This window comes from Amblyomma mixtum, chromosome 6, assembly GCF_055824585.1.
Source record: "Amblyomma mixtum isolate Tamu chromosome 6, ASM5582458v1, whole genome shotgun sequence".
Lineage (NCBI taxonomy): Eukaryota > Metazoa > Arthropoda > Arachnida > Ixodida > Ixodidae > Amblyomma > Amblyomma mixtum.
In genome coordinates this window covers 25,506,676-25,531,346 of record NC_143017.1, presented here as the reverse complement: position 1 = coordinate 25,531,346, position 24,671 = coordinate 25,506,676, and the positions used below count along the sequence as shown (strand labels likewise).

The 24,671-nt window shown below is 48.7% G+C and overlaps 1 protein-coding gene across 1 annotated transcript in view; it reads right to left on the bottom strand.

Moving 5' to 3' along the window:
- Positions 1 to 24,671, bottom strand: part of LOC149338450 (uncharacterized) — a 63,656-nt gene that overhangs the window by 30,086 nt on the left and 8,899 nt on the right. Inside the window, exon 2 of the mRNA XM_089550743.1 lies at positions 6,158 to 6,347. Within this exon, the coding sequence (XP_089406869.1) occupies positions 6,158 to 6,347 (190 nt within the window). The remainder of the gene's footprint in view (positions 1 to 6,157; positions 6,348 to 24,671) is intronic.

Genomic DNA, 24,671 nt, shown 5'->3' with positions numbered 1-24,671 from the left:
AAGCTCCGGGTGGAACTAGAGGGCTCTGCGTGTAAGAGGAGCGCTATGAGCGCGAAGCTGACAGCTTGGCGAGCCGCCTCTGTCGCAGCCATTTCTGCGGAACTTGTAATGACGGCACGATATTTGGCGTGGTTACGAGGGCGCTAATTTTTTAATTTTATTGCTATAGCTACCCTAAGCTTCATTTAATGCATTACATCATGCGGTTCGCGCCTAATGGTCGTAGTTCTCGGGGACTGCAGCTGGTGTTCGCGGAAGAAAAAGGGAGCACAGGAAGACAGCAATGGACAGCGTAGCAAGGATATGGAGCCGGGCAATAGCATGCAATTTTCCGAACGTAATATGGCATGAGGGTATCTGGTTTGGTGAGGTGGCTGTTCATTATAACCTCGATACACGTGACCGCGCGACCCCAGTCAACGGTACCAGCACTCCACCACGCCCATGTCCTGCGTATCTTGCTAATTTTCTCCTTTGATTGGGCGCAACTGCTATTTAACAGACAGCTAACCGGGGTGTGCGTGTCATAGATACTGACCTTCTCCGGCTAAAACCGGATTTACAAAATGAAATTCGACGCATTTTTATGGGTATCTTTTCCGATTTAAACCGAAAAGTCCAACCCCTAACTACATATATATAGTCCCGTGCACAGTCAAGTGGCGCCCTCTCTTGATGATGAATCCAACTTTGAAACAGCGCGAAAACAAGTTTTAAGATTCTGGTGGGATTTATCAGGCACTGAAACGGGACGTTTCATCCTAAAGAAAGCCGGAATACAATATGAAGGAATCCGTACACACACCTTGCCAATTCCAAGACACGTGCATGAACACTTAACAGTCCCTCTTCTGCCCAAAAACATGCATCCACACTATGATACGGACAGAAGAAAGGCTAGGGCACAAAAACTTCACGAAAGGTTTTCAGTTCAGAAAGACACGGCGCACGTGGACGTGGCAGAACATGTGGACAGAGACGCCTTTTCTCTGGCAGTTGTCGATCATCGAGGTTCTCCCCTTGCATCGGCGACAATAGATAAAACAAAATTTCCGGAGGAGGCCGAAGAAGCTGCCATAGCTTTAGCCATTACCTCCACCACTGCCAAATACATCATAAGTGACTCCAAAACAACAATTCGAAATTTTGCAAAAGGAAGGGCCCACTCAGCAGCCATCAAAATCTTACAAAAAATCTCCAATACCCGCCAGATAACATTGATCTGGGTCCCCGCCCATTCGGACCATCCTGGAAACGAGGCGGCGTACCAATTTGCCTGAGGATTCATGGTTAACCGGGAGGTGCGCTACCCCGAGCTCAGGTCAGCCAAGGAGCGAATGACAACCTACAAAGAAATTACTACCCACTTCAAGAAAAAGACAGATCTTCCCAGAACCACATAAATCCCTCAGTAAAACACAACAAGTCAGTTGGCGGCAGCTTCAAACAGACACTTTCTTTAATCCATACATGTACTCCATATGGTTCCCGGAGCAGTACAGCCCCGTCTGTTCTCTCTGTGGGCACCAAAAGGCAGACACACCGCACATCCTATACTCATGTACTCAAGACAAGCCATCGCACAGTCTGCAGCTCTCTACCCAACCTCAGTGGGAGGCCGCGCTGCTCAGCTCGGACCCGGAGGTTCAACTTCGAGCCACAGAGCGAGCCGAAGAGGTCGCCGAACAACATCGTCGGTCGACCACCTGGCGTCCGGCCTAGAAGAGGAGCCCACCGCGGGGAGGGGAACATGACCCCAATCCGCGCCTAAGACCTCTTCTTTAATAAAGTTTACCTCCTCCTCCTTTTGTTGAAATACCTTCAAGTATTTTGTTTCAGTGAAAATTCTGCTGTTGTAAAATCTTCTCCCCAGAAAAAGCTATCAAACTTCTGTAAGTTAAGGATGAGAGCAATAGTGTAAAGCGCCCGGATTTGTCATACACACACCTATATTACTTGCCGGTTCAACTTATGATAACCTTTCATCCCCCATTGTCCTTCTCAATTTTCCCTTCAAACTTCTTTACATTTCGACCTTTGAAAGTTGCCTGCAAAACACAACAGTGCTACCGGATTTTTTGGGCTTCACCTCCTGAAGCTGTACGTAGTGGTGGGCTCTGTAGTTCGTTAACATGCACTGGCACAGTGCCGGCGATAGGATATTCTTAGCGGGGTGGCAAGCAAGCGCTTCAGTTCATGCCTATGTGTGAGTTTTGTGAAGTTCTACGAAAACCGATTTTACTGAGTGTTACCGAAAGCTCGTTTTACTCTAGTGTATTTCTTCTACAGTGGGTCCTCCTCTCTGAGTCAACCAAGTGTTTCCTGTCGTCGATTTAGCCGCCAAGGCGGCTCAGTGCTTATGGTGCTCAGATGACCCGATAGACGCGGGCTCGATACCGGCCACGGCGGTAGCATTTCGACAGAGTCAAAATGCTAGGACCCATGTACTGTGCGATGTCAGTGTCCATTAAAGAGCCTCAAGTGGTCGGAATTATCCGGAGCTTTCCACTACGGCCTCGCTCATAGCCTAAGCGGCTCTGGGACGCTAAACCCTATAAGCGAAACTTTCCATCTATTCAGGGATCACTAATATTGTCTTCGCGACATCCTGTGCCAGACACATCACCATCTTTCTCAAAAAAGGTCGGATACTGGAAGAACTGAGTGCCCTTTTCGGATCTATAGACTTTCGTGGGGTAATGTTAAACGCGCGTGCAAGATTTTACGGTCACAACTTCGGCGTGAGGTGCGTTTGTACCAGGACTGGCTGACAGCAACGTATTAGCCCAGAAACCCCCTTTGGCTGGTGGAGTCTAGCTGCGCTACTTCAAACGGCTGACTGGTTAACCGACTGAGCTATGGTAGAGCTACTACTTTAGACAACAACTCCAAAATGCAAAGACGGAGAAGAATATAGAAGGCAGCGCAAGCCCCCCGGAGTTGGGTGGTGTTGATTTGCACAAGAACATGCGCCGACTTCTTAGCAAGGGACCTATGTAGTGACTTCCGCCGTTTGTATCGATTCGAGAACTGGCAGTAACGAATTGCCGCACATCAAAGAAAGCGCAGGTGGAACAACAGGAGAGGTGCTTGCTTAAAGGTGCAGAATGTCCATTTAAAACTGCTGCTACATTTAGAGATGGGCATGTCACAACGCCTTTGCAGAAGGTGGCGGCCACACTTTCAGAAGAATGAGCTGTCGCCTTTACAAGACGACAAAGAAGGAAGCTTTGTGGTGTAGCTGAAAGGTCTTTTTTACGAGAAAGGCCTCCGGGTAATGCATAAGAACTTCATGCTTATAAATGTCTTGCCACAGTTGCAAAACATAAAATGAAAAAAAGATTGTAAATGACAACTTGTCTAGGCAGATAGTCAACTGCAAAGGCATTGCGTTCAAAGGGTTCTTTAGACCAAGACGCACAAACCAGAGGTACAGCCTTTTCCAAAAGTAACCAGGGTGCATGGTTTGTTTCTTATTCGTATAGTAGAGCCCTTACGGCTTTCCTAAAAATCAAACAGTTGTTGGAAGATGAGGACAGGGGTTCTTACCACACAGAGATTTAGAGCTTGAAGGCTGGCTAATAGCTTCAATATACTACTGAGAAGCAAACCACGCAGCCTGGTTACTTTTGGCAAATACTGTACCATTTCGTACTATACTGAGTGAAGATGGCACTTGGCATTCGCATGTCAGTCAATTCCTACAAAAATCTTTGAAACCACAGACCATCAGAGACCCTGTCCATATAACATATTCTAAGCAGAGAAGACAAACCGCAACATTGGCTTTGCGTTCTCTGTGGATATAGAACGTTTAAGTGTTGTCACGTGTCTGCGATGACACCACGAATGTACGTAGATGTGAACGGCGGACAAAGCACTGCCGTTGAACACTAGCTGTTTATTGGGTGAACTTGCGCCCAAGAGAGAGCAACTCGGCGGCAGCGCTACATGAGCTCATGTGCTCGGCCTCGAGATCAGAATGTCGGCCTCCAACTTTAGAGATAAGACGTTCGAAACAACGAGAAATATCTCAAAACATCGCGGAGACAGCCGCGCGTGATCATGTTTTTGTTCCGAGACATTCAGGTCGGTCACTCTAGTCGCGGAATCTGACAACCAGGAGAGAAGAAGCGCCGTCTCGTCAGAATTCTGCATGCGGTACCTGAGCGTTGCCTAGCAGCAAAGCGCCAAGCTCGACCGAAGCGCCAGGTAGACTGCGAGCTGCGACAGCGCAAGGCTGATGCCACACACGCGAAGCGTGACGGCACTGCGATGCAAGGCGCGCGAATGAGTTGCCGTAACGTTTCTTATGCTATCGCTAAATGTACGTCGAGGGTTGCCTGTTCGTTCGTTCGCTCCTTCTTTCGTTCCTTGGTTCATTCATTCGTTCGTTCGTTCGTTCGTTCGTTTGTTTGTTTCACTGCAATGTAGCCAGCACGCTGTGCATATATCCGCGCGCTTGCATAGACTTTTCTCAAAAGCTGCAAGCCGTACTCTTCCCTACAATGCGACGGCGTGTTGGAGAACCCGCCATTCAGCAGAGCATCTAATCAAAAACAATAAACTCCCTAAATGTATTCAATGCAATTAAATCAAATAAATAAGTTTCGGATTTTGATTATGTTGCGGTGCAAGCTGAGTTGCTTATACGCTTCGTACTGGCGACCCTCCCGTGCAGAATCTTTCGTTATTTTTACCCAAACCCGGGGACAAAACATGACGGCTGCAGCAGTGTACGGCTGTTGCGCTACGGCGCGGGGGTGCACACTGTGGGGCCCACGAGGTGGACAATGTCCCCCTTTGTTATATAGCGCCTTGACGCAGGGATCTTCCGTCCATCTCGTGAGGAAGTTTCACAAGTTTCACAAGGCTGCGTCAAACCTTTTTAGACATCTTGGCCTTCTTCAAGAGACGAGATGTCAGCAATGGCTGCGCCCCTTACCAACTCCTCCCCCAACAGTGTCAAGAGCTATCTCGCGAACGTTGGAATCTTCGCCTGCAACATACTGCATCAATGACGCCATAGACACCACAGAATGTCCTTCATGCAGGTATCGCTGCATTAAAAAAAAAAATTGGCAGTGGCTTAGCTCAGCTATGCTAGAGTATACGTAGCGAGAGGTACGGTATATCCCTGGTTACGTCTAGTTATTTTGCTTATCGTCATGGCTGCGTGTTCGACATTAAAGAGGAGACGCCGCACAGCGTCGGCCTTGCTCTCCTAGGCCTCCATGATAGTGCGTTTTTTCCACCGCCCATCATTTATACACCGCGACCCTCCTCCTCCCCTTGCCGCGCATGCGCAGTGGACCACGGCGCGCCAGCTGCGTGTCGCGCATGCAGTCTCTCTCTCGGTCGGAGGCAAGCTGCGTCGGCGCGCGGCGCCGGCAGCTGTGACGTCACTCGGCGGCTCCTCTCGGTCGAAGGCGAGCTACGCTGCTGGTAATGTAGCTCTCGCTACAAAACCAGGGGTGGCATGTGGGCAGGTTCTTGACTGTACTGTCACGGACTATAGAAGAAGAAGAAGCAGGCAGTAGCACGGACAGGAGCGGCCATGCTTGGCCCGCCGCCACTAAAATCATGCCATCACGATCCGTCATGCCGTTATGTTTTTCATCGGCTTGCTGTCATGTAACAATATATTCATGCGAAGACTGAAAAGATTGAAAAAATAAAGGCTTTGTCGTGGCGCAATTCAGCGAGCAACTTTAATTGCTTGGTTTCATACGTTGCTGAATGAAATTGAGCGTTCGACGGAAACTCTCGTTTGCTTACGTTTGTCTCTTGCACATAAATTTTTGCCCTCCACACACTGCGCGTATTTTTTTGAGATAATTATTTATTTATTTTACAAATACAGACGTGCGTTCAACAAAAGTGACGATATCGTCTCTCTCTGCCCGACATTCTTTTTAGCAGATAATTTCGCATCCGTCGAGAGGTGGACTACGGACTCCATGCAGTCAGTGTAGGTATATTCTGCCATGTCTACGCATGCCTCCTACAAGCCCTGGTTACAGCACATGGACCGCATCGCTTACTATGGCTTCAGTGAATCGCATGCTGTTTCCTAACGTATGCAAGCCACGCTTTCTCTGCTGCCGGCTCACATATTCAAGAGACAGAACCACAGCCGGCCAGCCGGAGAACTCACAGGGGTCCCTGGAGAGCAGCGTGTCCCAGAGGATGAGCACACTCTGGCGGACATCCCTGCAGATCTCGAAGCAGGCGTACGCCCAGCTGACCAGGAACACGGCGGCGACGGCCGCCCCCGCGAGCGCCGCCAGCGTGACGCCAATCAGCCACTGCATCTCCTCGTCCGCTTTGCGCAGGACGTCGGCGAACTGCGCCGACGAGAACAGTGCGCACGCGACAGCGGCTTATAACGCTCGCGTGAGGCGCCAAGAAATTAATCACGAAATAAGGCTGGAAAGAATATTCACAAGTATCAACGATTAAGGTCAGTGAGCAAGACTAGCGGGGATTTTTCAGTTTCGGAGCACCGTATGCTGGTCCAAGACAACGGCTACCGCAGCACTACTTCCCAGCATATCAGTGATTGATATCTTAAAGGGAAGATGAAACGGTTTTTTGAGAATTCGGGGTTATTCAAAAATTCGAATCTATCAAGCTTCTAGATAAACCATGCAAAGTATTTTTGCTCTAGCATTTAAAATGGTGACATAATCGTCGATTAAAATCACGACGATGTTTAGGCTTCTCCTGACTACGTTGGAGGAGTCCGAGGAAACTCGGCAGTGACGTCATTGTTGCCGAAATTTCAATGTCCGCTGCTTACGCCTGCATGCTGCTGTGCGTCGTCAGATGGCGCCAAACAGTGCATTGTGAGCTTCACCTTCGATGGCGTCGGTTTTCTTCCATGGAATAACCGTTTCTTCGCTGGAAACGTAGTGCCGTCATACGTGACCTCATTATCGGGGCCTCTGCCCATCGCTGTGCACTTCAGAAAAGCCTGAACGCCGACGACGACTTTATTCGGCGATTACGCCACCATTTCAAATGCTAGAGCAAAACGATTTCGCAGGCTTTACCAACGCATTTCGCACATTCGTCAATCTTAAACTCATCGAATTCTAGACCGCTTCAGTTGCCCTTTAAGGGTTTATTCATTTCTCACTACCGGACCCCACCTACTTTTGCTGAACACTTCAATACGCATTCACTGCACTGCGTATAGTGTTCACACACAACGAAACTGAAACAACAGGATCACCGTAAGAGCTCACCCTTTTCATGGGATCTATTTTCTGCCAGGACCTAAGTGATGATAATGCACACGAAGTAACATGAGCAGACCATGTAGCGCAGATATGCATATGAAGCATTTTGTCCTAACACACGTGCGACCATATAGCGTCCTGGTGCCCTTTCGCAGACTTCTCTACCCTGCCTGCCCACGAGTAGGCGCATCAAGCCGGCTTTCTCGTTAGCCGTCGTAGTTCGGCTGTCGGCTCGGTGGCTCTCCTAAATAGTTTGAAGAAAAGACGCATCTGTTTGAGAAAAAAAAAGCATTCCGAACCTCACTGCAAGTGCCTCTTGCCACTGCAGGGTTACGACAACTAGATAAATCTAGTTACGTTGATATTACTGCGCGCGCAGGCGTGCTTCGAACGGCGCAATCCCACCGCGTCTACACTGGATGGCTGCTTTGGTAGCATAGTTGGTTGCTTCGGAAATTCTTTCAGTCTACGACACGCAATCTGCGCTAGGCCGAAACGGTGTACGCTCGTCGTCTCAGCGCGACACTGTGTGTGTAATAAACACGACCACTGAGCACGAGATCTTCATATGTAGTGCGCCGAGGGAACAAAGTTGACGGTCTCGACATCCTCGCTTCGCGGTCACTTAATTAGGCGACAAAGCGTTCAGACGAGCTTTCAAGCATGAGCTACTTCACAGTGGCCTGCGACGCAGTGCAAAACAAAACGAAAAAGAATCGAATGAGAGCTTCAGTCCACCAGCCTGAGACTGTCCGGCGGATCGAGGCTCTCCTTTGAACTTTATTCATTTTGCACTGTGTTGTCAAGGGTCCCACCTGCCTGCCTGCTCTCTACCATGGATCTGTGATACAGTGGTGGCGCAGGAAGACCCTTACTAGCCTCTCTCCACCTTCTATTCGCTTGTTGCGTCAAGTGTGAAGCAGGGTTTCTTTAAACTCCCACAGATTCCCGTTTTGTCCCGCAAACCCTCGTCCCATTATAGTGCGCCACTTTTAGGGCAGGTCGGCGGCAATATCGCGCAGGATATTATATTTCGTACAGCTTTAAACTACAGTTATCTGCCGCGAGACAACCTAGCAAATAAGTGGCAGACTATTACTCGAAGTGTGCCGGGGGAAAGGGTAGAGGGGGGATGCACATGACAGTGCCAGCAGCTGCGACCTATTCAGCATGTAATTGCATTCGTGGCTCTCGCCGCTCCATAGCTGTGACATGCGATTTTGAGAGCCGCTCCCCCAAGCGGCGAACGCAGTTGTGATGCCCTGCGTTGACCACGCTTACATGCAGCAAACACGGCGAGGGAGAGTGAATGGGAGCAGGTATTCCCTCACAGCGAGCACTCGCAAGTCATGCAAGCGTCTGCTGCAAAAAGGAAGCTGCTGAGCCAGGAAAGTCTTCAAGGGGGCATTGTTCAGGGGCGCCATCGATAGGTAGAAAACGAGAGGGAGAAGGGAAGGTGCGAGAGCGAGACCTCACGACCTGATAATGTGAACTTATGGCGCCATTTTTCTCTAGGAGCGGTCCCACCTCTCCCTTCTCATACGCTAGCAGATACGCGCAGATGTTTCCAACTGCGAAGCACCACAGCGGCGACGGTAGCATGGGCTCGCCATTGAACTGGTCCAATGTTCGAGCTGGACTCGAGGAAAGAACAGTGATTTTTATCATGGCATAACGTTCCGCGACGCTTTTCAGCAGCACTGGACGCCTCCTTAATACAAGGCTCATCTTGGCACCCAGTATCATAGCCAAAGACGGGTGTCTGGACACCCTCAAATTATTTTCTCTCAGCACCCTCAAACAATTGACCAAACCCGCTACTCCAACCCTCCCTCCCCGTTCCACTGTCTCTCAAGAAGTTGCTATTTATAAAATAGAGTGTAACACTTCCCGTAACACGAGCCCAGTCGCCAACAGCAGCTGGGTCGAATCCGAGTCCTCCACTGTCCCTCGTGGACTCTCACTCGATGAGTGCAACGCCCCTTCCCCACTAACGAAGGGTCTGCTTTGGGCGTGATTCCTGCAAGACCACGAGGAGCTTCGGACTCGCCTCCATTTCTCACCCCACCACATCCCTCACCTTAGTGAAAACCATATCTCTCACCCCGATCCCAAATCCTTCCTGCCCGAAGCAGAAAAGCTCGGGTCATCCTGCTCCTATTTCTAACGAATCTCCTTTAATTCCACCCTCTTCAGTACATACGAAATATCTAGCGCGAAGAAACTTCAGTGAAAAGCTGTCACCCTATATGGAAATAGAAAACTGGAGTGTTCATCTGGTCGTTCGAACGCATCCATCTCTCGAATGTTTCCTTGAACCATAGGGCCAGTAAAGGTGCAGTATCGAGGGCATCCACTCCCGGGCTTTCATGGCTTTGCAACATCTGGCCCTCGTGTTCAACGTTCTCTCGAGGTAGGCAGGTAGGTAGTAGTGTAAGGTGTAAGAAGAGAGACCTCGCCCGTACCGCTTAAGTATCACAGGCAGGAGGCGAACGCTTAAGTTCTCAGTCATGGCTTCTACGACGCTGAAGACGACGCCGTTTACATCGGTCAAATTCCCTTTCGCAGCCAGCGCCATGAGAGCACAGGAAATTGTAAATCGCTAGTTCATGCGGAGAAGGCGTCGACCTCCTGCTTTTAGGACCAGAGCGCTATGAAATCTTTACCAATAACCGTTATTAACGTACGAAATAGCTGACGCTGTGGATGTAGCTTTATCAGAAAGAAATGAAGGCGTTTACGTCTCGCGTTTTCTCTAGCGCTTTCTTCGAAACGAAGCGTCTTCGCTCTCGGCTAGCAAGTGCGCTCACGAAGCACCTCCGCGGCTTTATTTATCCAATGTCCTGTACCGGTCGCCTCAGTCGGATGCTGACGGCTGAGAGTTTGTGTTGGTCTCCCTGTACGACAGTTAAACTTTTTTTCCCCGGCTTCTGAAGTTGGTAAGACGTATCGATCAGCATGCCAGCAAAAACGGTACGTGAAATGTGGCTTTGCCACATTGCAAATTCTGTGAAGGTGAAGACAGCTTTGCAAAGCAACTACAACGCAGTTCCATTTTTTAAGCCGAAAGCTTTATGAGGCTACAGCAACGAACCTCTGAGCCCGGCGCGCGGAAAAAATGGTCTGCAAGACCCCAATGACGCCACCAGCGAAGGAAAAAATTGGCTGTGGCTTAGCTAAGGCTAAGCCTGGATATCTCGAAGCGAAAAGCTCTCGCTGCTTTTCAGCCAACTCCTAAGCTACCACTTCTGGATCGGTGTTACTGCGCCGTCCGACTGTTGCTTCTTCTTCTCCTTACATGGCGAGTGTCTGCGCCTGTTCTATGGGCAAGCGCGCCTTATATACCCCTCCTTTCAAATGTGCACTTCGCACGGCTGCGGCGAAAGGTCAAACGGTGGCGAGGATGGCCGCCTCTTCTATGGCCGCCGCCGCCGCTCACGCGTTCTCGCAACGCCTTGCGAAAGAACCTTCTCCTCTTGGTACGGCGACCTCGCGCCAGCGGCGAGGGGTAAAACGGTGGCGAGGAGGATAAGCGGCGACGCTCAGACGACGGAGTCAGCGCGCTGCGGCGACGACGGCTTCGGCAGCAGCGGCCACGTGCGCTGCGCGTGACGTCGCTTGGTTTCGCGCATGCGCAGCTGTGGCAAAGTGTGGCTCACGCGAAGCGCGGTGTTGACGAGCCTAGTGAAGCTTTTCGCTTCAAAAAACTGTTCTGAAGGTGCGAGGAATTGAACCAAGGACCACCTGACTGCGATGAGAGCGCGAGACCCATAAGCCACAAAACTTTTTTTTTTCGTTCTCTCATAAGCCACAAAACTTGTTACAGTGCGCTAGCGCTAAGGTTTCCCTCGAAAAAACCCGTTGTCTGTTTGAAAGAGTGAAGCCAACTGGACGCAGAAATCAAAACAAATATGGCCGCGGCAGCGCCGCGCCTGGGCATGTAACCCGTGGCGGTGCGAACAGATCAGCTTCGCGCGCTGGCCACTGCACGAGAGCACTAAGCTATCGCCGCAACTGTTTTTTTCCTTTATTGCATGAAAAAACTCCCGGACGGAAAAATATGTATATGCTAATGCCACAAAACGTCGGGCTGCATAATACGAGCCCGTTATACCCCCTCCCCCCCCCCCCCCCTTTCCAAACATCAAAATTTTCGGAGGCCCACACATGCATTTTGATAGGGGAGCCAGCTAGGCGGCTCTTCCAGGGTAGCATACTTGTATACTCACCGCATTAAAGCGTACTTTCACGGAACACGGAACAAAGCCTTCAATGACCATGGTGATTCGGCGTGGCGTGTGACAGTCATCCTGATAAGCACTATGCGCGCGGCCGTCCCACTTATACGCACTGAGATATGTGCTATGTCTTCCTTTCCCTCACCGAATTCTCACAAAAGGTTTGGTTTGGTTTATTGGGGTTTAACGTCCCAAAGCAACTGAGGCTATGAGAGACGCCGTAGTGAAGGGCTCCGGAAATTTCGACCACCTGGGGTTCTTTAACGTGCACTGACATCGCACAGAACACGGGCCTCTAGAATTTCGCCTTCAAGAAATTCAGCCGCCGCGGCCGGGATCGAACCCGCGTCTTTCGGGTGAACAGCCGAGCGCCGTAACCACTGAGCCACCGCGGCGGGGCTCTCACAAAAAAGGCATGTTACCGTTCTTGCTGTATATATTGCGCGACGGAACAATAAAACAGGTTATTTTCTTGGTCACCATCCACGAGCGTCTGTCTGACTGGTCTGATAAGGCGCTCCATTATACGGTTCTTCCAGAGACTGTGTAGCTCCATCAACATAAAGAGATCACAAGGCACAACAAAGTTTTTCTCAACGGGCAAAAAACGGATCCTGTAAGATGGATTTCAATGTCCGTTGTAACCTGTCCTAGAAGAACATAGCATCACCGCACAGAATAAAGCAATGGTCAGTGGTCTCTGGCATACTGCACACGTGGAAGTTCACTGTCCATAGCCCAAATATCTCTTTGTTGTGAAGCCACGCCTTGACAGGCAGCGTCGATGTGTGCAATTTAAAGAAGAACGTTTTTGCAGCAGATGCAATCCACATTCACTTAACACAATTTAAAACACTGGTGTCAAGAAACTACTTATAAGGCTGCCAGTACAATGGTATAGGAAACAAATACTCAGTAATTGCAACAGTCACCTGCCTTCTCAATAGGTTATACAGGTAATCTGAAGAAAAGCGCACAGTTAAGAAACAGAAGCTATCAGTAACTTCCTTAAGGAATCCCCATAAAGGCCCCTCATGGGTCCGTCCAGTCAGTGCGAATAAAAAATTTAAATGAGCATTAAAACCACTGATAGGCAGAGCAGCTAAAAAGGAGCGGTTTGCCGATTTGAAAAAGAAAGAAATGGGAAACAAGCTGATGCCCGAATAAGTGACCAAGACCTATTCCATCAGACTCTAGAGAAAGAAACAGGATGTCACGACCAGATGTGGGCATTTGACCTCAAAAATCTAGACTTCACCTCAACCTCAAAAAATACTTGCCGACCTCACTCAACCTCAACTTCATCAGTCGAGGTCTCCTCAGACGCCCTCACCTCACTTTTCCTAAGGCCACTAGGGACCTCACTCAATCTCACTTTGTTGAGGTCTGTTGTTTGACCTCAAAAAAAACAAACAGAAATACGATTAATAAATTTTTCAATTCAAACTAACTCTGAGAATGCTGTCAGACAGAAAAGCCAAAATGATGGCGGTACCCTTATAAGATTAGTTATAACAAAAGCGGCGGCACTTTGCGGTGTGCAATTATTTAATATGGGTTGTACAGGTACTATTAATCTGCAAGCAATAGGAAAAACTTATAGCCTGGGATGAGCCCTCGGAGAGTTTATGATTTTCACGTCTATAAGGCCAGCGTCTTCCGCGGCTGCTTCAGGGCTTCGTGTATACTTTGCCCAGTCGCGCAGCGTCCGCTGCTTTATCGGCTTGCGGGCCGGAGTGTTCGGAGTGCACTTCTTATTTACATTTGCTCCACTGTAACTATTTGTAAGCTTATCAGTTTTAAAACTTTGGATCGTTTGAGACTGATGTACAGGACGGTAAAATTCTGCCTTTTAAAGAATTGTTTACATTTTTTTCCCTGCTACTGGCCGAAGTATTATGCCTGAGTTCTGTTCGTTGATGCAAAAATTTGTACAAGGGGCCAAGGCCTCGTCAGGCTCTTAGCCTTTAGCCTTGGCCTCCTCTTAGACACTGTCTGAGGAACAAATCAAGAAAAAAATATTCGCCAACCTGCTCCGCGTATACTTGTTCCTGTTGGATGCCTCCTTAAATGCGGTCTATGGTTTCCGGTTTGCGGAATATTAGGCAGTCAACCGACTATGGGAAAAACAAGCCTTTTGCTCTCAACCATGGTTTAACAAGCAATGTACAGCTATATTAAAGGAAGAAAAAATTTATTGCTGACGATCAGACTGCATGCTTTCAGCTCTTTTTAAGACGTCCTTAACTTCTCTTATATAGTATAAGGAACGATAAACAGGAACCGGTAACACACGTCAAGCAAGTCTTTTCTGAGGCATTTTCATGTCACGGATATGCCAGTGAAAATCTAACCCTCAATGTATTAAAAGCTACCGCAACTTCGCTCAAAAACCAGCTCAGCCTTCTGCGTTTGACGCTTCTAGACGGCACCAAAAAAAAAAAAAAATCAAGTCATGACACAGCCGAACTTTGACAACCGCACAAAAAAAAAGTCACTTTGATCTCGTAAAAACATGAACCTGGAGAATATTTGTGGCAGCAAAAAATGGGCGAAACCGAGCGCTCCATTTTTCACTGCGCGAAACAAATTAGTTCAACTGGGTCTCTTCCAAACCAAACCCCGCACATAAAACGCAAGGGCTCTGTGCATTTTTGACACGCTAACTCTTGGCATGAATAGCGCTTGCAAAACATACCACATTTTTGCAACAATAAACTAATTGCATAGAGTTCAACGCGCAAGCGTTGACATAACAAGGCCACCCCACTTCGCTGTTCTCGATCGTACACGTGCAAACTCATCACTCCAATAACCTTTGGGTCCTTGAAGTGTCCAATCAGTACTCCGAGGTATCGCGCAGGTGTAACAGACCACGACATATTGTTACGGGGTAGTTCCGCTTGGGATTGCAGACAGGGCGGACACGAAAGACAGGGCTTTCAAACGACAGGCGTTTACTGCAGGCACCAGCCGACACTGCTCGACCGTCGTCTTCTTCAAAACTCACGAGCTTCGTCTTCGTCTTTCCTGATGCGCATACCAGTGCATGCACCGCCTAATGCAACACTACCCCGCCGGCTGAAAAGCACCGTCCCGGTGCGAACTAGCCCAAACCAGGGTCCGTGTAGTACGGCTTGAGGCGTGCAACATGGACCGTCTCAGTGCGAGGTGTAGAGGTATGACGTGCGGGATTCAAAGGTGCAATTTCGTATGTCACTGGAGTCACTTGTCGTAAAATACGGTAGGGTCCTGAATAACGGGGCAAAAGCTTTTCCGAGAGGCCCACGCGGCGAGCTGGGGTCCAAAGCAGCACGAGAGAGCCGCAAAAATACTGGGTGTTACGATGACAGGAATCATAGCGACGTTTCTGGGAGTGCTGGGAGGCTGTGAGTCGGTTGCGTGCAACAACGCGGGCAGCATCAGCTCGGGCTATGGCGTCACGAGCATATGAGCTGGCAGTGGCGACTGAAGGGAGCAGGCTGTCAAAAGAAAGCAGAGGGTCACGGCCGTATAGAAGATAGAAGGGGGAGTAGCCGGTAGTGGTTTGACGCGAAGAATTGTATGCAAATGTCACAAATGGCAGCGTGATGTCCCTGTCGCGGTGGTCATCAGAAACGTGCATGGACAGCATGTCAGTCAATGTCCGGTTAAGGTGTTCGGTAAGCCCGTTCGTCTGTGGATGGTAGGCAGTCGTGAAAGAATGACGAACGTTGCACAACCGCAGGATCTCGTCGACTATACGCGCAAGAAAGCAACGGCCACGGTCGGTGAGCAGTTGGCGGGGAGCTCCATGCACGAGTATAACGTCGTTGAGGAGGAAAGCAGCGACATCGGTTGCACAACTGGTTGGTATTGCTCGTGTGACCGCGTAGCGTGTGGTGTAATCAGTGGTCACCGCAATCCATTTGTTCCCCGATGCGGACAGCGGAAAAGGCCCTAGAAGATCCAGACCCACACGAGAAAATGGGTCTATGGGGATGTCGATCGGCTGCAGAAGTCCAGCTGGTAAAACTGATGGCTTTTTCCGGCGTTGACACCGGTCACAAGCACCCACGTAGCGGCGGACGGCGCGGTATAGGCCTGGCCAAAAGAACCGACGGCGCACACTGTCGTATGTGCGAGAGACGCCGAGATGACCCGCAGTAGGAACGTCGTGAAGCTGTTCAAGGACGGCTGTGCGTAGGTGCTGAGGGACGACTAGTAGAAGGTCGGGGCCATCAGGTCGCATATTGTGTCGGTATAAGGTGCCGTCGTGGAGCACAAACAAATGAAGGGAAGGGTCATGGCGATCGGTGCAGAGGCGATTGATAATTTCGCGAAGCTGAGGGTCCTGGCGTTGCTTTCGGCGAATGTTGGAAAAGTCAGAAATAGAGAGCACGCAATCTTCACTGTCACATTCAGGTTGGCTTGGCGGGTCGACTGGATAACGGGACAGGCAATCAGCGTCTCGATGCAACTGGCCAGACTTATAAACTACTGAAAAATTGTACTCCTGAAGGCGCAAGGCCCAACGTCCAAGGCGGCCAGTAGGGTCTTTGAGTGTAGAAAGCCAACACAAGGCGTGGTGGTCAGTGACTACGGTGAATGGCCGCCCATACAAATAGGGGCGGAACTTCGTAATGGCCCAAACTAGGGCTAAGCACTCACATTCAGTGATGGAATAATTCTGTTCGGCCGTAGAGAGGAGTCGGCTGGCATAGGCGATGACGCGAGGGGAGCCGAGCTGACGTTGTGCGAGAACGGCACCAATGCCATGACCACTTGCGTCGGTACGTACTTCTGTGGGGGCGGATGGATTGAAGTGAGCCAACAGTGGCGGACGGGTGAGGTGGGCAATAAGAGCGGCGAAGGCGGCCGATTGTTCGTGGCCCCAGGAAAAGGAGACGTCTTTTTTCAGAAGCTGCGTGAGCGGACGGGCGATTTCCGCGAAGTTTGGTACAAATCGCCGGAAGTATGAACAAAGTCCGAGGAAGCTACGCACGTCACCGCTAGATTGCGGTATAGGAAAACCACTTACAGCGCGAATTTTGTCGGGGTCCGGCTGAATGCCATCGGTGTTGACCAAATGCCCTAGGATCTTGAGTTCCCGGCGACCAAAGCTACACTTCTTGGAGTTCAACTGAAGGCCAGCTCGTCGGAAGACGCCAAGAATAGCCGAAAGACGATGGAGGTGGCCCTCAAAGGTTGATGAAAATACGATGACGTCATCGAGGTAGCACAGACATGTGGTCCATTTGAACCCGCGTAGTAAGGAGTCCATCATGCGCTCGAAGGTCGCAGGGGCATTACATAAGCCGAAAGGCATCACCTTGAATTGGTAGAGTCCATCCGGGGTGACAAAAGCCGTCTTCTCGCGATCTCTTTCGTCAACAGAGATCTGCCAATATCCAGAACGGAGATCTATGGAGGAGAAGTAGTTGGCACTATGCAGGCAGTCGAGGGCGTCATCGATCCTAGGAAGAGGGTACACGTCTTTCTTTGTTATCTTGTTTAGGTGTCGATAATCTACGCAAAACCTCCAGCTGTTGTCTTTCTTTTTGACAAGTACTACCGGAGACGCCCAGGGGCTGCTCGACGGCTCAACAATGTTGCTGGCCAACATTTTGTTCACTTCTTCCTGAATGATCTGGCGTTCTCCGTCCCGCGCCACTGCCAGCTTCGTCTTCGTCACAATATATTCAAAAAATATAGGTGTGTTGCTCCAAACCTCATGTCAGAGTCCCAAAGATTTGTCCCAGTTGAATTGGCTAGCAGTCTGCTTACAAAATCGAGTAACATCTTTTATGGCTTCTTAAACACTCTCTTTATCATAACGGAAAAGGGTTATATGTCTCCTCTACATACGACAATAACCGCATTGCTTCTTCGCGAATAAAGGTGAACCTAGCGTATGCTTTGCCTCACGACTTTATGCTAATGAGTAGGTGTGTCATTAAAAAAGAAGGAAAAGTACAAACTAAAAAATTAATGCTTTCAGCTTCAAAGCACGTACGTAGACTTAAGAGCCCTCCGTATTTTTTTTTTTCTTTTCCTCTGGCTCCGGACAGCCGATTGATACGACGCATCGACCAACATGCAAGCAAAAATGGTACCTGCAGTGTGGCTATACCTTGTTACAAAGTTGTACGGAGAAGACAGCTTTGCGAAGCAACTGCAATGCGGTGCCATTTTTAATGCAGCAATGCATTTAACGGCTATATTCACTCCTCTCTTTGTCCGCAAATCCTGTCTGTCCTGTTTCCTTTCTTCGACGCTCATCTGTGTTAAACCACTCGCTTATTCGCGCTGAAATTTGCTACAGATGAGGCATTACGTTTCAATACATTTTGGATAATGTATTTGCCTGATTCGATCAGAATTCATCAGAAATCCGCGTCGACTGCAGCATCGGCAACTGAAAACAAGAAGCTTTCTCATAGATGATACAGGTAGCGCCATCTGATCACAATCCAAATAACGATTGTTTAACACTGAAGCTGCGACGAGGGGGATCGGGATAAGCGGGAAATTTGAAGATGCTTTCTCGACTACTTTTGCTTGGTGTTGTTAAAGCAGCCGCAAGGAATGACCATTTTGACTCGCTTCGCACTTAATAACAGTGCTGATATGACGTGACACAATGCTGCCGATCGCTGAAAACGCGATCGCCTTCGGCAGCGACCGGCGAGATCTTTAACCATGGACGGTAACTAACAGCGCAATTGCCTATAGAAGCGCTAGATGAGATCGTTGACAACAGAAGACCAGCATGAATAACGTGTCGTACTTCAGCTATCACATATTATTACTCGCCGTCCTGGGGGACAGAACGAAACACACGCGGGAATAAAAGTACATTTTCTCGAAACCATTTTCTTTGTGACAACGAAACACGGGTCACTGCGCATGCATCCTCCATTGGGGCAGACTAGGCGTAACACTGATTGTACCACTAGTTTTTTTATCTCTGTCTCCTGAAGTTGGAAGGTCGACTTATAGACGTATCAACCCACACGCCAGCAAAAACGGTATCTGCAAACTGTCTTTGCCGCGTTGCAAGTTTTGAGAAGGTGAACACAGCTTTGCTACAGCTGGAAAGCAGCGCCATTTTTATTATATATATATATATATATATATATATATATATATATATATATATATATATATATATATATATATATATATATATATATATATATATATATATATATATATATTGCAGTTCGCGAAATTCGAAGGTCGCCTTGACAACTTACTGTATGCGGAGTGACCTGCGCATGGTCTACTGCGCCAGCATTTTTGATTTGTGTAGTTTTTCTTTTAGTTCACGAAAGCGCCGCCACTAACAGTGGCGCTGCAACTCACCCCCAAGTATTAGGTGCACGCCTGGATAGGGCTGAACTGGCGAACAGCGAACTAGCTCTAAGGATGGATGCTCTAGAAACAGAGTTACAGATAGAGAGGGCAGAGAAGCGTAAGCTTCAAGAACAGCTTTGTCAGTTGGAGTCAAAAACGGCTGACACCGCCATTGGAAGCCACATTGGCGGGCATTCCAGCGCCAGCCACGTGGATGGGGCTTGCACTGGCATGGACAGCGAGAAGGCAGTAGGTCAGACATGTTCAGGCAGGAACAGCTACGCACAGGTGACAGCTGGGAAGTCGAGAGGCGATACTGAGAAGGGGACCGAGCTAATTCCAGGAAATGAGGTCACAGTCACTGATAAGAGGCAGCAAGATCCGGAAGTTAGGAGGGAGGGGCAGAGTAGGCTAGTGCTTATCGCTGGTGACTCAAACATGGGGCGCTGCAAAAGAGCTATTCTGGACCGGGTGAAGGGTGATAGGCGGATAGCAGTCGGGGTGTTTCCAGGAAGGACAATGGACGATGTTCTGAGAGCGACTAAAAGTGAACTTTCCGAGAAGGCTGCAAGGCGTAACTTGGTAGTGGTAGCGGCGGGGCTAAATGATGTCCTGAATGGTAACGCCGCACAAGTAGGCAAAAGATTAGCTGAGGGAGTTGACAGTATAAGGGCGATAGCACAGCAAGCGCAGATCGTGGTGTGTACAGTGCCGGAGGTACAAGGAAGGAATGTAGAAGTTGCTAAAGACGTTGTGAATCTTAATCGAGAGATAAGGCAGTTAGGCCTCGAGAAAGGCTTTGAGGTGGTAGACATTAACAAGGAAGTGCACAGAGCAGGTTCGGGCAGAGACTTTGGACGAGATGGCATCCATTTCAGTGGAAGGGTAGGAGAAGAGATAGGCGGGCGCCTGGGAGGCCGAGCGGTAGCTTTTTTAGGGGGTCCACGGTGGCTCAGGGCGTAGGGGTAGGTAGCAGCGATGTAGTAAATGAAACAATGGCGGCTGAATGGCCACTAGGAGGTCCAGAAAGAAAACTACGAAAAAGAACTTTAATGCCAGGGTCAGTTACATAAACATGCAAGGGGGTAGAAAGAGAGCGAAATGGCTAGAAATAGAACAGCAGTAAAGGACGAAGCAGTAGGTGTGTACGCTCTATGCGAGACACATCTGAGGGATCTAGAAGATCCACCTTTAATCGATGGCTATATCTGGGAAGGGTGCAACAGAACAACAACGGAGAAGAAGAGAGGAGGAGTAGGTATGCTGATACATCAAGGAACAAATTGGCAAAGAATAAAATCAACTTGCAAAGAACATGTCTGGGTATCAGGTACAGTTGCTGGCAAAAGGACATGGCTAGGGGTAGTTTACTTAGGGACCGGGGACAAATGCAGGCAAGAAAACAAGGATCTAGTTAAGTGCCTCAATGACGATATAAAGCAGATTGGAGACGATGTCGATATTATTTTCCTTGGAGACATGAACGGCCACATCGAGGATCTGGATGGATACACAGATTGTAACGGGAAGTTAATGCTAGACTTTTGTGAGCGGCACAACCTAGTTATTGTCAACAGAGAAACTAAATGTGAGGGACAAATCACGTCAGAATCCCGTAACAGGCAAACAACCTTGACTACTGTCTAATGTCGCAGGGCATCTATAGCAAGCTCGCAATAATGGAAATAGACGAAGAGGGGAAGTAGAGCCTAGGAAGTGATCATAAACGTATTAGTCTACAGTTGGGAGCCCTAGTTAAAAGAGAAATGCAGCGAAGTCAAAAAGACAACGCAAAATTAAACGATGAACAAATAGCGCTAATATCAGCCGAAATAGAAGAAGTAATCGAGAAACACCCCATGGCAAAGTGGAATTATAATCAGTTAGAACTGCTCATCGCTACAAAAATGAAAAAAGTGAAAGGAGTAAACCGCTGGAGAGGAAAGAGGAAGCCACGAAGCTGGTGGAATATGGAAATTAAGGAGGCCATCGAACAACGACGGGTGGCTTCAAGGGAACACAGAGAAGCAAAGAAGGCGCAGTTATCTGAAGAGGAAATAAGCGAAAATTGGGAATCTTATCGACAAAAGAAACAGCAAGTTCAGGCCCTAGTCCAGGCTAAAATGAAGCAGTCCTCTGATAAATGGCTGGCTGAAGTTCGCGAGGCAAATAAAGGGGGGCCAAGAAAATTCTGGAACCATATAAGCTGGTTGGGAAAAACAAATAAAAGAACACAGGAACAGATTATAGATGCTGAGGGAAAATGTTTAGAGGGAGACGATGCTGTGAACTACATTACATCATTTATAGCTGCGTCTTTTAGCAACGACAATGGGGCAATCTTCCCAAGTGAGGCGGCAACACAGGACAACACAATAGAGAACAGCTTAGAACTGACTAGTCTTAACTGGGAAAAGGCGGAAGCGAATATTCCTAAAACCACATCCGCAGGGATAGACGAAATTCCAATTAAGCTGATTAATGAACTTGGCCCAAGAAGCAAGGAAGCGCTGATAAAAGCATTGGAGACAGTCATAACAAATCAGCAAATTCCGCACAGCTGGAGACAGAGTAAAATGAATTTGAATTATAAAGGGAAAGGAGATAAGATGAACATCAAATCCTACCGTCCGATTACGATAACGTCTGTTATGTACAGGCTGGCCATGCAGGCGGTGAAATTAAAAATGCAGGCATGGGTAGAAGGTAATCGGATACTCGGAGAGCTTCAGAATGAGTTCGGAAGGAGTAGGCGTTTAGATGATAGCCTGTTCGTGCTTACCCAATGCATAGAAATAGCTAAGGCGGAAAAGAGACCTCTGTTTTTAGCCTTTCTGGACATAAGCGGTGCATACGATAACACAGGGAACTCCTGTGGAGCATATTGAAAGATTTAGGTATCGGTCATGACGTAATTGATTTTCTACAGGAAATCTACCGAGATAATGAAGTTGAGATTACCTGGGAAGGGAAAAAAAAGTACCACAACTGTGGGGGTGCACAAAGGATTAAGGCAAGGTTGTACTCTATCACCGCTGCTGTTCATGCTTTACGTGATAAATATGGAAAGAAGGCTAGAAGAAAGTAATCTAGGTTATAATCTGTCGTACAGATTAGGCGGAAATGTAGTTGAGCAGCGACTCCCGGGTTTAATGTATGCGGACGATACTGTACTGTTAGCAGATAGCCAGGAAGATTTACAAACTTTGGTTAATTGCTGTGGAGACGAAGGAGATGCTCTAGGATTCAGTTTTAGCGCAACTAAATCAGATGTGATGATCTTTAACGATACAACTGATCAGGTGCTTACAATACAAGGCCACGAAATACCCAAAGTGGCCGCATACAAATACCTCGGGATATGGCTAAACGAAGGGCAGATATACACGGAAAAGAACGAAGAGGCTCTTAGGGCAAAAGGACGAAGAGATGCCGGGATAATGAAACATAGGGCATTATGGGGGTACAACAAATATGAAGTACTAAGAGGTATTTGGAAAGGAATAATGGTGCCGGGACTTATTTTCGGCAATGCGGTTCTGTGCTTAAGGGCAGAAGTTCAGTCGAGATTAGACGTAAATCAGAGAGCTGTTGGAAGATTAGCACTAGGTGCCCACGGCAAAACCACAAACGAGGCAGTACAAGGGGATATGGGCTGGGCATCGTTCGAAGCACGGGAAGCTAAGAGTAAAATACTATATGAAGAACGCCTGAGGAAATTGGACGATAACAGGTGGGCAGCTAAGGTATTTAAATATTTATACAGAAAGAGCGTTGACTCACAGTGGCGGAAAAGAACTAGAAAACTAACCAGTAAGTATGCAGGTCATGAGGACGGAGAAAGAAAGAGCATTAAACGACAGGTTAAAAACGCGGAAGTTAAAAATTGGATGCATTCAATGGAAAAGAAACATAGTGTAGAACTATATCGATGCTGGAAAAGGCAGATCAGGAAAGAATTTTTCTATGATAACTCAAGAGGCAGTGCCCTACTTTTTGAAGCTAGGTCAGGGTGTCTTAGAACGCGCAGCTACAAAAAGAAATTTAACGAAGAAGATGACACATGTGCAGTGTGTGGTAGATCTGTGGAAACAATTAAACACCTCATAATCAAATATGACGGTATCCATCCGGATGTCGATGCAGGCGCAGTCACTCTTCCTGAGGCCCTAGGGTTTAAAGATAACAATGGTCATGTAAATAAATCTGCAGTGGAAGTCAGCAAAAAGCGATTGGATGATTGGTGACTGAAAAGCAGAGATGTGGCATAGGGTTAGAATTGTAGGAAACCGTAGGTAAAGATGGTGGCCATTCTTAATGAGAATTGCCAACACAGTAAACAAAAAAAAGAAAGAAAAAAAGCTGAGCATGGTGGCAATTGCCACCACCCCGTTTCAAAGGGGGCGCTCCTATCCATCCACCCATCCATCCATCCAGCAAATCCCCTCAAAGTTTCAGGGTCTTTACCGCCAAGAAGGTCCAGAAAGTAGCTTACTAATGAGAAGAAAATTGGCAGTTAATCCGAAGGTATTCATCCCGCTAGGAATTCATGGCTAGGTGACACTTGTCACCACCACGATACAAAGGGGAGGCTAATAATTGTCGAAACCACGACGGGCTGTGAAAAACAACAATCACAATCTGCGTGCTCAAAACGGTTGGTGGCGCTACATGTCGGTCACGAGATTCAAATTCAATGTAGCACTGCACGGTGTGAATAGTCAGCACGGCCCATTCCTGCGGGTGTCGGCGGATGCATTCATGCTTGCGGCACCTTCACACACTATGATTTACTGCTACGTGCCGCTCTGGAAGTCCAGCTGGCGGGCATCAACAGGAATTTCGCTTCAAGAGGGCGAGGAAGCTGCGGGCTCCAACTTTGCTTTCAACGCCCACTGGCATCGACCGAGGAGGGATGTGCTAACTTTAGCTCTCGTGGGCTTCGTCGCCCACCTGGAGCATGCTGCCTCCAAAGCGGAGGCAGTGCTCGTGAAAAATTTACTTTCAGCCCTGTGGGGACGCACTCGTCCTCTGTGGTTCGCTTTCCCGCATTGCACCCCCTATTGTGGTTAGCTTCCCCGCAACGCACTCCCTTTAGTTGTGTTATTTTAACTGACAGGGGAGGGCGCTCGCGTCGCAGCGACACCAGCGCCACGGATGGCGTGTTTTGCCGCTCGCGAGCAGGGGAAGGCGGGTTCTCTTCTGCTCGGCATCGGAGAAGCGCGTGGACGTTCACGCACAGGGCTCCGCACTCTGCCGGCGGGCGACCTCGTGTGGAAACATACTCCCCTCAGCTCGTCCCGTCCAGCCTCTGAGTTTTTTGCCCTGCCCTACCGTGGGCGAACGTTCGCTCGTAACCGTGCTGGTGAGTCGGTCATCCTCGATTCCTCAGTGTATTTTGTTGCTAGCTGGCGTTATTGTTGTTACAGCAATAAATGCCTTGTTTGTGTCAGCCAGTGTGTCGTTCCTTTGTTCCCGCAGAGTAAGGCCCGCCGTGGTCGCCGTGCGCACGGTAGCGCTCGCGACCACGGGTTGGGTTCCGCGCGGTTTTGAACCGGGTGAGCCGCGGTTAAACGGGGAGAACGGATTTATCTCCCCCATTTTAAACCCTACAGCCCAGAAGAGCCTAGCACCAGGCCGGGGGAAATCTTGTAACCATTATAAAACTGGTGTGTCTCCAGCGGCACTGGCGATCGAACCCAGCCCCTCCCGAATTCGAGAAGGATGCTTTGGCCACATGGCCACCGCTTCAATAACGAAGGCAATTGCTGTTCATGTGTACAACAAGTACGCGAACAGAAATTCTACTAAAATTTGTTTTCCCGATCAGCTGATGTTTTCCTCATCTAAT